The 17411-nt window shown below is 32.7% G+C and overlaps 1 protein-coding gene across 1 annotated transcript in view; it reads left to right on the top strand.

Annotated features, from left to right (window-relative positions):
- Positions 1–10343, top strand: part of LOC129219130 (transcription factor SUM-1-like) — a 68180-nt gene extending 57837 nt beyond the window's left edge. The window contains exon 3 of the mRNA XM_054853450.1: positions 10210–10343. Coding sequence (XP_054709425.1) covers positions 10210–10343 — 134 coding nt within the window. The remainder of the gene's footprint in view (positions 1–10209) is intronic.
- Positions 10344–17411: the final 7068 nt, after the last annotated feature.

The raw sequence follows: 17411 nt of genomic DNA, 5'->3' as shown, positions 1-17411 counted from the left end.
CGTCCAAACTCCTCGAATTTCGACTGTTGGAAAAATAATGACTAGAACTCCTCCAAACATAATTACCATTACTTTTGGAAAACTATGTGCCTCATTGAAGGAGGAAAGGATTCTCCTAGTTCCTTGATTGACTACAAAAATTCTCTTATGCTTCTTAACTTATTGTTAAGAAGCATAAGAGATACTGCTTATTATACTTCAAAACCACCACTTTCTCGTTTATACCTTCATAAAGTTGTTTTTGTTAAGGTTAAGAAATTGAAACAATATCTTAAAAAAAGAAGCTATCAGAAATGAAATTATTTTTTCCCAAAAAAATGACATTTGTTTCGACTAATTTCCCTTGCTTACTTTAGAAGAATGTCAGTCTTGCTATACACCTAGCTATCGGGAAAAGTGGTGTACGTTGGACATAGCTGCAGCTTGGTCCTATAATATTTTCAGCTTTACTTTTAGTGACACATTCAGTTTGCATCTTTTTCACGATAGTTCTCAAAGTGTTGCTAAACTACATGCAAAACTGAAAATTTGTGATAATATATGTTGAAAACTTAATGAACGCATTAAATGTAATTTTCCATGTTTGCTTCTCTGCTTCAACTCAAAATGCAGATTCTGAGTTACACTAAGCTTACTAACTTAAAATGTATATTTTTAGCTATAATAGTGTGTGATTAAAATGAGGCGAGACCTGTACACTCAATGTGGTAATTAGAAATTTTGTTGTAGATGATCGAGTAGTGTACTTTAAACCTATGAAAAGAGGTGTATCTTGGATAGATACGAGGTGCACTTAGGTACCTACAGTTGCTATAAAAATCACCATGCTATCTCTTATTGCATTACTATTATGCTTTTCAGAGCAGGGAAGGATTTAGTGTCAAGACTAAAGATAATTTTAAGTAACATCTTTAATTTTGTGTTAAAAACGTGACTTTAATAATAAACAATATATATATTTAATGTATTTATTTATATAGTTAAACAATATATATACATTTACTTATTAATATGCTTGTCAACATTTTCAAAAAAAAAAAAAAAACCACGAGCAAGCTAATTGTTACTAAGTTCTTTTTAATAAGTACAGTAAATAGAAAAAAAATTCCTAAAAAAAGTAAACTTTTCGGTGATTAATCACTGTCATACGGGTGTACATAAGTACAAAACATGTTTACATTAGATTAGTTTATAGCTAAGTAACTTGACCATGTGATGTTTTTTTGGACTTTAGATGCCACGTAACAAAGTAGGAGTTAATAAATAAATGAATCTACAGGGTTTCAGATTTTAAAATCCTGATCCAAGGTACAATGCCCTTGGGATCAAGTTACGCCTCCGGTGGTGTGTACTCTTTGGACATATTTACATTTATTTTTTCAACCTTCAATAATTATGCACTTTCTTTGTATTAACACATAGTTCTTATCAGCGGTTTCAGTATAAAAAATAAAACAAATGTCCAAATATTAAAAAAGATGAAAATTTAGTTTATCGAGGTAAAAAACGTGAAAGTTTTTAACCTCTTCCCTCTAGAGTTTAACTTTGGTGCCAACATGAGTACTATTAACTAAATGAGTGGTTTTATAAAGGGAGATAAGGGGAGCTCTCTGAGAGTCAATCTTGGCCCTAATTAAGAGATGAAGATGAACAGTCCTTTTTTAGGGGTTAGTTACATTATTTAAGCTGTTATATTATTTTATTATATTGAATTTGTGTACATTCACCTCAACATAATACGAAATATACAAAAATATAATCCAATTAAATACATTTACTACTATTCGTTTGTGTTCAAACAATTGCTTTTATATTCGGTTCCCGAGGAAAAAAATAATGATGGCTGAAAAAAACAATTATTGAGCAGTCTTTGATTTTTATAGCGTGTTTAGCCGTTGAATGTTTAAAAAAGTTTAAGTTAAAGATTATTATATGTTTCGAAATGTACTTACGAATAATTTAAAAAATGGACCTTTTTTTTTTGGTCAGTTTAAAGATAACAAAGCACAAAATTTTATCAAAAAAAAAAAAAAAAAAAAAAAAAAAAAAAAACCTTAGTCACTCATGAATATAATTAAAACCTTCGATTAGATTTTATTTTACAAAACTCTATACATAAATCATTATGTGAAAAGGAAGGCAAGAAAAGCCTTAAAATATAAACGAAAAAGGAAAAGAAATTTTCAATCCCACTAAAACTATCTCATATGTGCTTTACTATATATTAACTATTTTAACTAAATTCAGACGTCGAATCAGCAAAATTTAATACATTTAACCGTCTGGACGAGCAGTAGTTTTTGTTATATACTCACCTAATTAAATACGCCTTCAATATCAAGGGATTAAGTTGGCAAGTATGTGGGTCATTGCTTTTTAATAGTTAGTTGGTCTGGTTTAAAAATGATAATTTCTCGGGAATGTGTTTAGCCTTAGTTTACTTATAGAATTTGCCATAAATAATTTTGAAATTTATGTTCAAATCTTAGACGCGAAAACACTTTGACAGATTTATTAGTTAGTTAAGTAAACTGCTCCAGTTTCGGGAAGCGAAAACATTTTCATAGACAGCATTTTCAGTATTTATCGTGTTTTTGTTTCAATCAAGTTTTTGAGGCATTGATTATGAAGAAAAAAAAAAAAAAAACTTGTTAATGAAGAGTTTCATGTAAACTCAATGTATTGCTAATTAGTTTTCTTCCAATTATGAAATGGAGTGCGGTGGTTAAACTTTTGTGTGAAAAAAAATGCATTTGCATCATGTGCATGATCTATTTATTTGGAAAGAATACTTAATTTTTATTTGCGAACTGCTTTCAGCTTACACAATGTTACTTTGAGATTGCCTGGAAAAAGAAATCTTCAAAAATAAAAATTACTTATATTTCAATAGTGCCGGCAGGGGTTAGGCGTTCCTTTCTTACGCCCAAGCTCGTGGTTTCAAACCCGGCCCAAGTCGGCAGATTTTTAAGATTTAGAAAAATTGAACTCAGCAGGAAGGAAAACAAAGTTTGTTTACTAAAAAGATATGATGTCTTAGTTTACTTACTCAACTGAACGCGGGTAAAGTGAAGTTTTAAAAGAAGGTGCGATAACGAAGTAATTCTAAAACGTGACTATAACTCAGTGTAACTATTTTAAAGAGAGGATGATGAACTTATGCTTGTTCACTAGGTGACAGCAAATGTAGCTCTTAAAAAAGAACATGAGCACTGTAGTTACTAAAGAAGGTAGTGACTAAAGGTTACGATAAAAATTGTTTTAAAGCAAATGAACAGTTTAGTTTCTAAACGGGAAGAGGACAGAAATCAGTTTCTAAAGAAGTCAATGCGAAACTTAAATCTTATAAGAAACACAATACTGAAGCTTCGTTTTTCAAAAATCTCGGGTTTGGTTTTTGACTGAAAAAAATGGACAGTGGTTAAAAATCGATATTCATCAATAATTAACGGTTTTCAATAAATGAATAATTATCTGAAAAACAAACAAGCAACTGTAGGGGGAAAAGAACCTTCTATAACGAACGTCCCTACGGTTCCGAGTTTGGTACGAAACCTATATTTTTGGTACGAAGGATAATTTTATTAAAATAAATAACCTCAAGTGAAAGTAACACATATATGAGGTAGTGAGAAGCAAAGGGATGTAAGTGGCAAAAGTAAAAATTTGGAGATAGGCAGTACAAATGGTAGGGGAACCTCTCCTCTGTCTTGTGGTAAGAGATAGTACTAGTAGCTCTGATAGGTGCTGCAGTACAACACCCCGGGCTATTGCTGTATAGAAAGAAAAAATCAATGAAAGTCTACCTAGGAAGTTATCTTTAAACCCGTTTTTCTCAAAACTTGAAAATATCCACTTACATCCTTTTGCTTTTTACTGCTTCATATGAAAGATACAAGGAATAAGCTTGTTTCAGATATTGTTTTCGAACGGTTAAACTTTGATATTTGATTTTAAAAAGTAAAAGGTATTGAAATGCATGGCATAACCAGGAATACCAATTACTTGCTCAGCTTCGTGCATTTGGAAGGTAGCAAAAAAATCTTCTTATAGTTTTCGACTGTTCTGTATTTTATTGTAAACTAAGAAAGTTTTGCCCTTTTTGGCAACGACGTTGTTAGATACGTAGCTAAACTTAAACATTTTAATAAACAGAAAGTCATCAAGTTAAATCAGAAATTTGTATACAAAAAAGAACGTTGACTGTAATGAAGAGACTGGGTATAAATTCGTTGCAAATGATTAATAGCTTCGCTCAAGCAAACTTTCCTATTTCACAGCATGCAAAGCGTAATAGGAAGGTCCGTTAAGCTTTAGAGTGATCTGCTTCTTCGAGTTATTAAATTTGTTGACTTTTGGGAGCATTTCTTTATGAAAATAATATGTTACTTGTTCGGTAAGAAATGAAAAACGAACCGTGGAATTTCAAACTTCGTCATTAACTTTCATCCGCCGACTGTAAAGTAAAAAGAATAAACGAAGAGGTGAAGTGAAGGTAATAAATGAACCGAAGGGAGAAAAGAAAAATAGTAAACAAAATATATGAAATTCGGAGTAGATGGGAGATTGCCAGCTGTCTTGGTAGTAGAGCACCTTTAAACTCTCTTTGGCATCTTTTGCTACTTCTTTGTCACTGAGCACTATTAATAACGCAAGCCTTCTTAAAGCGAGAGATTAATATCCAATTTGTCTTTATCTCTTCCACTTACAACCTTACAGCTATCCAAGCATTTCAATTATTTACAGGTTGCTCAATTGTGTGACTCCCAAGCAAAGGTTAAGTTATTTCGTATTTAGCAAAACGTTGTGCCTTGCGGCTTAGACAATAAACCATTAAAATGCCTTCAAACTGCTGATTACTGCTTCCGAGCTATTCTAATGTTTCAGCGGGAGATTTTTTGAGATCAGATGCCTCACACATTATCGATCTAACATAGGTGTTAATCCAGAGATGTAAGTTCTTTAAATAAGCTTGCCAGATTTCTGAAATGTTCACCCGGGACACCGGAATCTCCCCCCCCCCCCCCAGCGTCGCGAGTATTCAATAGGGTACAAACCCCAGGCTGGCTTTTAGAGTATTTTACAGGGCAGTTCATTCTCAATGCTATGAGTAAATAGTTACTAAATGTTACTAATTATGAACCTAAAACAAGGGCAATAAGAAATGACACAAGCAGATAAATTCATAAATTTTGTTTCTTGCATGCTAATATAAAGTTATTTTAGTAAGAAGAAATACTTTGAATGAGGAATAAAACATTTAATAATATTTACATGTACTTTTCATTTATAAGGACTTTAAGAGAATCTTTTTTCTTTTTGTTTTAATCTTGTTGTAAAAATCCTCACAAGATAATCCGATATGAATTTTTCTAGTCAATGTTACACATAATAAAGTAATTATCCTAGGTAATCCTCCCCTGTTTTTGATGACTTTTTTTGTCATCTGTAATCTGTAATGAAATTTATCTTTTACCGGAACATGACGTAAACTGGTCGGGACATCAGGATTTTGTCTGAAAACCGGGACGTCTGGAAAGCCTATCTTTAAAGGACCTGATAATTCAGCTAAACTAAAATGATTAACTTTGCATTGGATGTATAAATTGCTTAGTTCAACGCTGTTTAGTACAAGTTTTTAAGGGAAGTTGCGTGCTCGTGTTTTGAAGTTACAAAGAATCTCTTCTTCAGTGCAAGTGAAGGTATGCAATATATTCTTTCTTGCATAAGCGACAAACTGTGCCAGATTCTTCATTGTTTATATTCAGCAATATGTAATTCATCTTCTTCTAAACTCTGAGCCTAAAAAATCTTCCGCTGAAAGATTAGGATAGCTCAAAGCCAGTAATCAGCAGTTTGAAGTCATTTTAATGGTTTATTGTCTAAGCCGCAAGACACCAATGTGACTCATTGAATTGATTTATTTTATATTACTCTACTGATAAAAATTCCTTTGAAAATTCCGTTAATGCTCTTAAGAGCAGTTTTCACCGAGACGAGATTTAATAACTGATGTGTAGTTAGTTAATGATGTAAAAATGAATATTTTATACGCAAATGCATGCCAATCGGTTCCTAATTGATATTTTTCGTCTATTCTCTGGGTTAAGGAACTCCATGCAACATGACAAAAGTAATGGCTCCAACATGATCTCTTTAGTTTCTAAATTTGTTCATAATCAAATACGCAGTGTTTAAAAATATACTGTCATTATAATTTGCGTGTATATTTACGGGTAATAACAGTATAATACTGTTATTACCCACAATATGACGATATTTTCAAAATGGTTACCGACATCCCGTTAAAAGGTCTCATTTGCCAATTGAGAAAAGAAGCTACTCAAAAGTAACGGTCTAAGAATTAGGTCTTCAAGCAAGTCCTCTTTATACTCCTGTTCATTAAAGGATTCCTTCAAAGAATTCAGTCAGAAAAAATTAAGACCAATATCGAAAGATTCAGATCGTGAGGAAACTACCTACACAGTTCACCGGCGAATCAATATCTGTGGATGATTGTCTTTCATAAACCTCGATTATAAACAACTCGACTTTCCTTCGGAAACCACTGTCATAACGTCTTTAAGATAGTGACGGGCAGACATCTGAGGAGGGTGAGGGATGAAGGAAAAAAATAGGGATCAGATCCAGGGGTCGAAATGCACGTGTTGCTCAAAGGCACTAAACTCTTGAATATGCCAAACGTCGGCGCAGATGAAAGAAAAGAAAAAAAAAAGAGGTGGGAGGGGGAGGGATTAGTTTCGCGAAAGGCAGGAAAACTGAAATTTATTGCTACTTTTGGCGTGAGAAAATGCAAATAAAAAATCAGTTGCACAGTATGCAATGAAGACAGCGAATGCATTGCGAAAAATACCTTTGTCTTTTTTAACTAGAAGCTTAATTGATATGTTATATCTCAATTCAGTGATGTTATTACTATTTCTGTGATAATTAAATAAAAATAATAAGCCAGAAATGACTTTTCAAAAAAAATCTTTATACATTATATATATATATATATATATATAGAATCTTTATATACTGTATGTAGAGGCAGCCATCAAAAACTTTCTGTTCTCAAAAGCGTTAGGATTCAGAATGAAGAAATAATATATATTCAGACAGTGCCAAATCTACGATTTTCCGAGCTGGGGCAAATCTTGAAACTGGCGCTCGTACCCATCTTTTTTCAAGTTTTTATATCAAGTTAAAAAAAAAAGGGTGAATTTGCTATTCCCCTGAAGTTGCTGCCCGGGGGAAAGGTTCCTTACCAGATCCGGTACTGTATTCAGACCTTAGTTTTTTTTTTGACCAAAATATCTTCTGAAGGGGATTGTTTTATAAAAAATACCCTCTGAAGGGTGTATATTTTTTATCGAATCAGACCTTTTATGTGCATAAACTGTATTTGACATACTACTGTATTCGAATTTGCATTTACGTTAAAACCAATAGCTCTGGGGCGTGTCCCCCCCTTCGCTGTGCCACTGATTAAGAATGGTGTTAAGAATTAAATACTTTAAAATTGGTTAGGATTTATTTCCTTTAATTTCCATCAAGTTTATGTGCTTGAGCATCGCGTGTGGGTAGCTATAACGCAATAAAGCCATTGTAAAAAAAAATCTGTGTTTTATTGCGTACTTGTTTCAATATTTGTATGCACTAAATAATATTCCTATAATAATTGATCATCATAAAAATTATACATAAATGAAATAATAATAAAATAATTTTTTAGCTTTGTGTATGGTGAGAGGAAGTCAGGAGCTGGGCTTTACTTCAAACAAAATAAGTGAAGTAGCGCTATAGCTTCAAAAACTTATTTTCATTCGCAAAAAAACTGAATTCCGTCTAATAAGTACAAATTTACAAGTCAAAAAGAAATATAGGAACTGAGCTCGCGTGAGCGACCTCCCAAGCAAATTAAGCCTTATGGTTAGGAGCGTTATTTTGACTTTCTCTAACTACACCGTATACCATCGGGCTAGCCCCAAGTATATCTATATATCTCTCTACATGAATTTACAATAGCAGCAAGCTCTATCGTGATAAAAAAGATTATTGCATAAAACAGTACCGTTTTTTGTTGGCCACAATCTGACCACCCACTAGCTTGTCGAAGGATAACTAAAACGATTGTTTTCCTTTCTCCTTTCTGGAATGAAACTTCCAAACATTTCCAACAACTCTTTCCCAAACTGAGCAACCTTCTGGAGAGCAATCTTTCCGTTACGAATGCAAGATAGAGTTCCTTGTCTCGAAACGTCACGGATTTTTACATCATAACCGACGGCAAGCTTTGAAGGCTTGTCCTCTCTACCTTGGCCGCGGAGGAATAAAGAACGAATCTTTTCGGGCTCGGGCGGCGTTTCGCTCATTTACCCGAGAACATTTAAAATATGTGTTTTCGGGATTGAGAAAACAGAACTCAATGAATCCCTTCAGTCTGGAATATCTAGTTTTGTGTAAGAAAAAGTTGCTTAGAAGAGCATCGAGTGCGGGAGGTTTTTAAACGAAGACTATTTTCTTTATATGGTTGGACAGGAAACTCGTAACTTGTAATAACTTGTATGAAAGTGCAAACTTCTTGGGTTACGTCTTGAAATCGAGTTAGGTTACTTCTCTAGGGAAAAATAGGATGAATAAGATTTTTTCAATGGATTTTTTTACGCAAAACATAGTTTGAACGCTTACTTTTTTTTAAATTAGTTTTTAGTCTCTACTTAACGCGTTCAGCCAAAGTAGGATATCTGTAACGATAATTTCGTTTGATGTTGATATTTTAGAAAGCAGAAAATTAACTTCCTTAAACCACCTTGTCTTAATTAAATCAATTAAAAAAATAAAAAAAAACCTTTTAATGTAGATATTTTGCTTATTTGCTTGAAATGTGAGGAAAAAACTGTTGTTTTTTACTTTCTTATTATCTGACTATGGAGATAAAAATGTTTAATATGTTCAATTAAGAAATATTTTGAATGTTAATTTATCTAATTGCATCAGGAGATGAAAAAAAAAAAAACTTTAAAAACATTGAAGGTATGACTTTTAAGAATATTTTTTTGTACTGTTTGTTCTTGATGATTTTTTTTATTTATACATAATATGATTGGAGGAAGGCAGTTATCTTGCTGCTCACTGTGTTCGTCAAGCGGCTGTGACTTCCGTTATTTATTGTAGCCATTTGGTGACGAAATTGGCGGCTATTTGGTCCTATTCCACCATATTTGGTACCATCAGTGTTAGCTTGGCGATATTCTGGAGAGGCAGAACATAAAACATCTGCACGTCCGGACAGACATTCAACAAAATTCCACGATAAACAGACAGACGAGCATATTTTAATATTATAGCTGAGCCTAAACCGTTCAGTATAGAAGCGTTTGGTTTTTTTTTCCGTTTTTAGATTTTTTAGATTAAAAAAAAAACTTTCGCCGCATAATTTTATGTCAATGCTTTATTGGTTGTAAAAAAATATGAATAAGTTTAATAAAGTGTGCGATATATCTGTTTAACAGTTATAAACACATTTAACAAAGCGTGTTTTATGTATTTATTTTTTAAGTATTTTTGTCCAAAATTAACTGGAAAAAGTTTGTTTTGACATTTACATGCAAAATAACGAATATCTATTCAAAACGTTTTGTTCCGACCTACATTCATGCTTTTTACTCTTATCAAGTTCTTCATATGGGCGGAGCCCCTACAGCCCATGACAAGCTTTTTATTGAAAAATTGAAGTGTGATCAGGTTTTTGCATTTTTAATTACGTGACATCAAACAAATAATGTTATTAGTTTACGTTAATTATGAAATTATACTGAGTTCAATTCACATCATGCATCAATTCATCTACCTCCGAAGATGGGACACTTCTATTTAAGGGACAAGTTGTCCGGTCCCCTTAGTGTCCTTTATTGAGATGTTCTACTGTATATATGTGTATATATATTTTCGATTTTGGCTTAGTACGACTTCGGTTACGGGGACTAAAAATGGGAACTGTTTCGAACATTTATTTTCTTTATTGCAGTTAAAATTATTTTTTTAGGACAGTACATCAATACACTTATTATTAGTTTTTTTTTTTAGCCCAGCGTATTCTTGCTCCATATTCATTTCGAATAAGTCGTATTCCAGTCGGGTTAACTGGGGTTTTACTGCATTGAAACTTTTTTGTATATGCTCTAAATTTTATGTGTTTTCCAGATTCAGCTGAAATCGCTGGAAACAATGTTTCCAGTCTCGATTGCCTTTCTCTCATCGTCCAAAGCATCAACCCATCAACAAATTCTTTGTTATCAGCAATAACGATGGATCCTCAAAGTCCACTGCCAGAATGATGAATGTTACTTGAAGCATCCAGTGCAAGATTTTAAAAGTGTAATATTTTAAATTTTTTGAAAAAATGTGATATTTATGCAAACAGCATTCAAGATATATATATATGTTCTGTATGGAAGAATATCTGCTAAAACATCATATTATGTAGATAAATGCTCAAAATGTTTACAAGATTTCTGCATTTTAAAGTTTTATTTTCGAGCTAAGTTATGTTTGAAATAAACTGAAGCACAATAATGGTTGGGCAATACTCTGTTACCTCCTATGCACGCGATTACTTTCAGAACTTTAGACACGAAATATGCCTAAAGTTGTGAAAACGAACTTATACGCAACTTAGGAGAGTAGGTCTTTAACACACATTGTTTGTCAAAATTCTTTAAAAAACAGATACCTTGAGAATGTGTTTTGTTTTTACAACACACTCTGCAAGTTGTGAAAACAAACTGAAGTTTTGTCTTCAGTTTCTTTCACAACTGAAAAAGCAAAGTTTACTTAGCGAATTTATTTTTATTTTGAAAATTATTTATTTCTTCTATAATGTATATGTGCCGATTTAATTTCACTAAAGATGTGTCACTAGCACAGGTAGAAATGTATCCTGGGGTTTGATCATAAGAAGCAAGATTTTTCTCCAGGTAGGAGATAGGGGTTGCGCCTAGCAGTTTTTACACACATACATTAATATATTTTGAGCTCGAAAAAAATTCCTAAACCAAGGAATCTGGGTGTAAGCTCTTTCCCCGGGGTGGTCCTGCTTCGTGTTAATGCCTTGAAAAAGTAACGTAATTAATCATAATTTTTCGTACAAAAAGCACCATAAATTTTAAAAGTTTGAATAAAAAACCTTTCCATTCATTTGAAATAAACACCTATAGATTTTTGAAAATTGACTATATGGATTAAGAAATAAATAAATAAAACCAGCTTCGAATATTGAGCTTAGATAATTTTATACGCTTTCAGTTTTATATGAAATAATTCAATTGTTAATCGTATGGCTTCAATATTAGAAGTTTTTATTACGAGTAATACCAATCGAGTTTCAGAAGTTGCTTTTATTCTTTTAAACACCTTTTAAAAGTAGCCGCCCCACTGAGTTTTTAGGGCTACTAAGAGTCATCATATTTGTTTTATTTATTTTTATGTACTATTTTTATTTTTCTTAAAATGGCATTCTGAAACTCTAATAGTGCTGTGCAATACCATTTGCACTGATGCGACGTTTTGTGCATATATTTGAAGTTATTCCCGGAATTTTAAACTTCGTTTTTAGTTTTAATATATTCGAATATAAAGAACCCTTATGTATCATAATGTGAAGTATTTACTTTCTAGAAAGTTCACTTGTGTAACAAATAATGATTCGCATGTGTTGCCGGTGTGAACGTACAGTCACACCCACAACACTTACAAATCGTTACTTTTCAAGTCGAAACATTTCTTTAGAACGTTGATGGGCCATTTCACAGTATTTCGTACAAATGTAGAGTCTGTAACATGTGACACTTTTTATGCCATAACCCTTTAAATTACTGTTTGATTAGCAAATTATTTTTATTTGAGTTTGTGTGTTGGTAGGACAAATTGAAAATAAAATAATGCGCTAATCAAACAGTAAATTCAAAAGTCATGGCAAAAAAAGTTATGTTACGGACTCCACATAAATGTCCAAAATACCGTGAAATGACGATGATACTTCATACTGTGATACACAATGCTTCCTTATATTCGAATATATTAAAACTAACCAAAGTTGAAAATTACGGGAATACAGTGCAGATATACCTTTCAAAGTGTCACATCCGTGTAAAGGGATTGAGTAACTGACTTTTGCATATTTAATGCAAAAATCAAAATAAAACAAGTCAGAGAGAAAATACATTGTAAAAAAAAAAAATCTCCCAGATGAAAAAACACCGCTAGCTCAGCATGAACTAATTGCTACCCTAGACGAGAAGGGCAAATCTCAAATGTTTTCTTAAAACGTTACTTTTCATTGAAAAATCACATATGGAGCGTAATAGATCTTAAATCCCGATACATCGTTATTTAGCAAAATTTAATATGATTCAATTACATTAGATTTATCTAAATAAAACTACGTTGGGCAAGTATGGATGGTTATGCTTCAAACTAATCAACAAAGAGGAGAGAAGCAATTGTGTGTGTTTAACAAGTTAAATAGTCAAAATTAACTTTTTGAGTTATGCTTTTATTTCTTAGGATTGAATAATAGAAGGTTATCATTGCAATGCTCAAAACTGATTTAATATATTTTTGCTGCTAAGCATTCCGTAAAAAATATTCGTTTATGCCGTTTACCACCAATTAATTGTTGCTCTATTAAAGTATACATCGAAAACTTGGAGGCAAAGTAACTTCAAATCACATAATTATTTTTTTTTAATATAGATCATTTATTACTTCGTATCATAAGAAGCTCAGAGGATTCTTTTAGTTTGAAAGAAAAATTCTCCTCAAACAATTACCACAAGTGCGCGCGCGCACACACACAGACACGTGTAGTCTTGTTGTTTTGAACAACTCAAACGAAAACGTTATATATGTATCATAAGAAGCTCAGAGGATTATTTTAGTTAAAAGAAATATTCTCCTCAAACAATTACCACACGTGCGCACGCACACACACAGACACATGTAGTCTTGTTGTTTTGAACAACTCAAACGAAAACGTGAAAAAAAAGTATTTCACGAACGAGACAGATTGGTTTTTGATTTTGCAAATTATTTAGAAACAAGGCTTTGAATAAAAAGAGATTTCTTTGAGTAAACTGTAAAAGCATAATTATATTTAAAATAAATACTGTTTTTATTTGCTTAAATGAAACAACATTTAAAATCTGCAAAAAGTTATAATGTAGAAAATGGTATACTATTTATTTGGTGTATGGAAAATTATATTAACCAAGAATCAGTGTAATATTGTATGTGTTTGTTTGTAGTATTTGTTGTAGTTTGTGTGTCAATTTGTTTTAAACCAGATTAACTTTTAAATGTATGAACCGATGCTTGAAGAAAAGTGAAGGAAGGACAAAAATTCCTATTCAATCTGTTTTTATCAATCCTACAATTTATTCAGTATGTGTTGTTAGTATTATAATTTTTTACAAGCGCCTTCATTCAGCTCCATTTCCAATCTGAACCTCACTCTAAAATTGGTTGACAAAAGCCCCCTTTAAAGAAATATATTATTTTTCGTTGTTTAAGGTACACTGTTAAAATTTCAGGAAGATTTTCTGGTAATTGTTACTGTAAAATTGCATCGCCGACGCATTGCTGATTTTTACGGTAATTTATACCGGAGAAATAAGCGATCCCAGCGCCAATTGGTTGCTGCGGCCTACCGAGGATACCGTAAAATTTTACAGTAACATTTGATTTTTACGGTAATAGTTACTGGCAACATGGATGCCAGTAACAATTACCGTAAATTTTCCGGAAAATTTTTAACAGTGTACACGGCGAGTTATTTTTAGGTAATAGGACGAGAAAACAACTTTAGAGTTACTAAACCTTTAAGTTGGTAAATAACCTTTATTTTGTAAAGATTACTTACCAACTGAATTGAAAAAAAAAGGTAGTCTCACAGAGCAAGTATTTTTCTAAAATGTACTAGCGTCCGTCCCCGTATCAACGCTTTTTCTCAACCGATTTAATAACAAACCTTTCATTTCATTCGAAATCAAAAGATTGTTGGGACGAGTGCTTCTTACAAAGCGGAAAACTACGAGTCCAATAGTCAGTGTGAGTCATCAAAAATCGTCGATAGTTTTCTATAGATAGATGTATTATATTAATCTTCATTATTGGTATTAATAATAGCAGTATCTACTATCAATTGGTTGAGAAAATCAGAAACAAACTCTACCTTTTTTTTTTTTCTTAATTTAGTGCTATGAAACTGAGACTGCCTGAAATAACTGAATTACTTTTTTATTCAGTGTAAATGTGCATTTGTATGTTAGATTTTGCAATGTTTAACAAACAAATGTGAAGAAATACTAATAAAAACATACCGAGGTAAATTTTAGTTTAATCATTAAATCCTGTGTGCCTACAGCTCTGAGTACAATTGAATGTTTTTTACATCATTTTGAGTAGTAAGTTTGCATATTTTGTATACAAATAGGATACAGTTTTAGATGAAGCTTAAATAAAATTAAAAAACTTCAATTGATCTACACCAATTAAATGTTTATTAATCAAATACTTATTGAGTGGCACCCAAGTTCAAGTACTGATTACGATCTTGTCGAATGCCATCTTGTACTGAAAGCCAACTTTTTCATTACGTTTCAGATACTGATAATGGAATTTATATTTCCAAAGAGATTTTGTAAAGTTATATGAATGTGTCTTATTTGTATGAAAATTATATATATTTTGTATATATTGCTAAAAATGTGCCTTTAATAGTGAGTTAAAATGTTTGTAAATTATGTATTTTGAGGTGAATGTCTTTTCCTTCTAAAATAGATGTATTGAAAGTTAATCAAAATAAACTATTTCCCGTTATGTTGTTAAATATTTGTCTGAATTTTCACATGAAGTGACAGTTTCAAATATTTTCATTATGGAAACAGCTCCAGAGAAGGATGTATGCTACACATTTGAACAAAATGTATCTTATGTTTATGATCTAAATGTATCAGGACCATAGAATCAGTTGGGGCAAATACAAACAAAATGTAAATGTTTTAACTTTAGATCCTTTTCTTTCCTTCGGATGAATTGAGAGGTAACAGTATCAGCTATTATGTTCACTCTTTGAGAGTAACTGTGTGGAAAAATTTCGACGCTGTGGCAGTTTTTCATCGAAAGAAGTCATTTTTACATTTGCCCCAGCTTGTTTCCTTTTACTGCTGAGACTAGGGGGGTAAATGGAAGCAGTGGTTTCTCTCTCCATGAAGTTGATTTAAGTAGATAATCGCACACAGTTTAGAAGCGTTAGAAGTTCTACAACGGTAATGCTGAATCTGCTGCACAGAGATAGTATGCGACCCGATGAATTGTCCAAATGTCATCAGGGCCGACGCCAAGGGGGGGGGGGGTGCTACACCCTCCCAGTTTTTTAGAAGTGGGGCCGCCAATTTCACTTTAGCGATGCAAAAAACAAAGAAAAAGGGAAACTCTTTGTTGTTTAAAAAAATATAATAATAATTATAACTGTACAATTAAAATAATAGTGACAAATAGCATTTTTTCTGAAAATTTGAATGGAAAATGTCATCTTAAAATACAATTTAAGGACATCCATGAAACTCTTCTATTAAAAGGTTATCTAAGTAAGGGCCGCGGAAATGAACGCTTCGAACATTTTTTAAGTCAAAAAAAAAAAGTATTCAGTGCACTATTCACTAGGCCGCGGAGTGAGTATGTCTGGCTAATCGGAAACTATGGGCCCGACTCAAATTAAAGTATAGTGCATAGAGTAAAATTAGCATAATGAGATGGAGGACCGGCGACAAAACTAACGTGGTTCACGCTTTGTCTCTCGGCGGCCCTGGTTATATAAAACCAAGGTTTTTCAATTTTCATTGAAAAAAGATAAATAAATAGGATAGCTTCATTGGGGCCGCCGAAATATTCCAATATGTAGTTTTTTTGATGAAAAGTATGTCCTGCAAATCGTTGTTAAGTAGAGAAAAATGCATGGGTCGCCGAAATATATTTCAAATAGAAAAAAAAAAAAAAACAGTTAATGCAGAGAGAGATTTAAAGTATTGCAATCAATACTCACACTAAAAGTTCTAAATGCTTGAATGTAAAAATCGTAAGCAAATCAAAGCTTGATCAAGAGATGCAGGAGACGTATTTAAAATAAAATAAAATGGAATAAAGACCTAAGGTATCGCAAAAAATTACCACATCCGTTCAAAATGTTAAAAGTTCTTTTTCTGGGGCCGCAGACTCATGTATTTCAAGGAAACAAAAATATTAGGCTGGAAGTTGAAAATTTTACTATGGAAAATTCAAGCAAAAAATCGTTTTTGGCAAAGGAAATTTGAAAGTAAGTCTTGATACAATATTTTTATCAATAATTAAAATTTAAAGTGAAGATAGAGATATAGCCAAACTGAGGGAAGAGCGGGGAACTCCAAACCCTTCTTTTTGCGTCCCCAAAGCCAAAAAAAAAAAAAAAAAAAAACCCCAAAGTTTAAGGGATGTGAGTTTTTTTAAACTTAGGTTTTTAAAAAATTCCGCGAGAGCGTTCTCAAACATCACCCCTGCCTAACGTCATTAAAGATGGCCTACCACACATGAGTATTTAGGACTGCAATATCGGAAAACATTGAGAGTGCTCCCAACGTAACCCCCGAAAAAAGCCCTCTCAAATACTCATTCATCATTCAAGATGGAATAAAGTTCGTGTTTTTGACTAATTAAAAAAAAACTTCCTGAAGTCTCCCGAGCCTGTCCTCCTCCTAATATTACCGAAGTTCCTCAAAAATTTCATTGTTAAGACTTTAATTCAGAAAATGTTTCGGGGGAGATCTCTTAAACCCCCTACTCCTCTAACAATATTGAAAATTGCCCACGATTTTGTTAACTGAATTTCGATTTTTAAAATTTGCTAGGGGAGGACTCCGAATCTCTCCACCCATTAACATTAGCAAAACTCTTCTAAAACTGCGTTTTCTACAGATCGAAAATTTTTGGAGAGAATGCTCCTCTCTCTCTCTCCCTCTCTCTCTAGCCAACACCATCGATTAACATCTTAAATCCTTTCTTTTAGTGTTTCAATTACGAAACGCTTCTGTGCGCGAGCCCCTTCAAAACTCACCCCCCCCCTTTCAACGAAGGTTGTCTTAAATTACGTTTTCGGAGTATTAATTTCAAAAAACTGGCGGTGCACATTTTAACAAAAAAAAAAAAAAAAAGCCTACAACCGCGTTTTTATGACTTCAATTTAAAAAAACTTCGCGGGGATGGCCACCGCATCTTTCTTTCCCTCAATATCACCATAGTTCGTCTAAAACTGCATTTTTCGAACTATGATTTTCAAATTTTTCCCAGGAGAGAGCCCCCGGACCCCCCTTTAC

This window comes from Uloborus diversus, chromosome 3 (assembly GCF_026930045.1).
Source record: "Uloborus diversus isolate 005 chromosome 3, Udiv.v.3.1, whole genome shotgun sequence".
NCBI classification, from domain to species: Eukaryota; Metazoa; Arthropoda; class Arachnida; order Araneae; family Uloboridae; genus Uloborus; species Uloborus diversus.
This window is presented reverse-complemented; position numbering and strand designations above follow the sequence as displayed.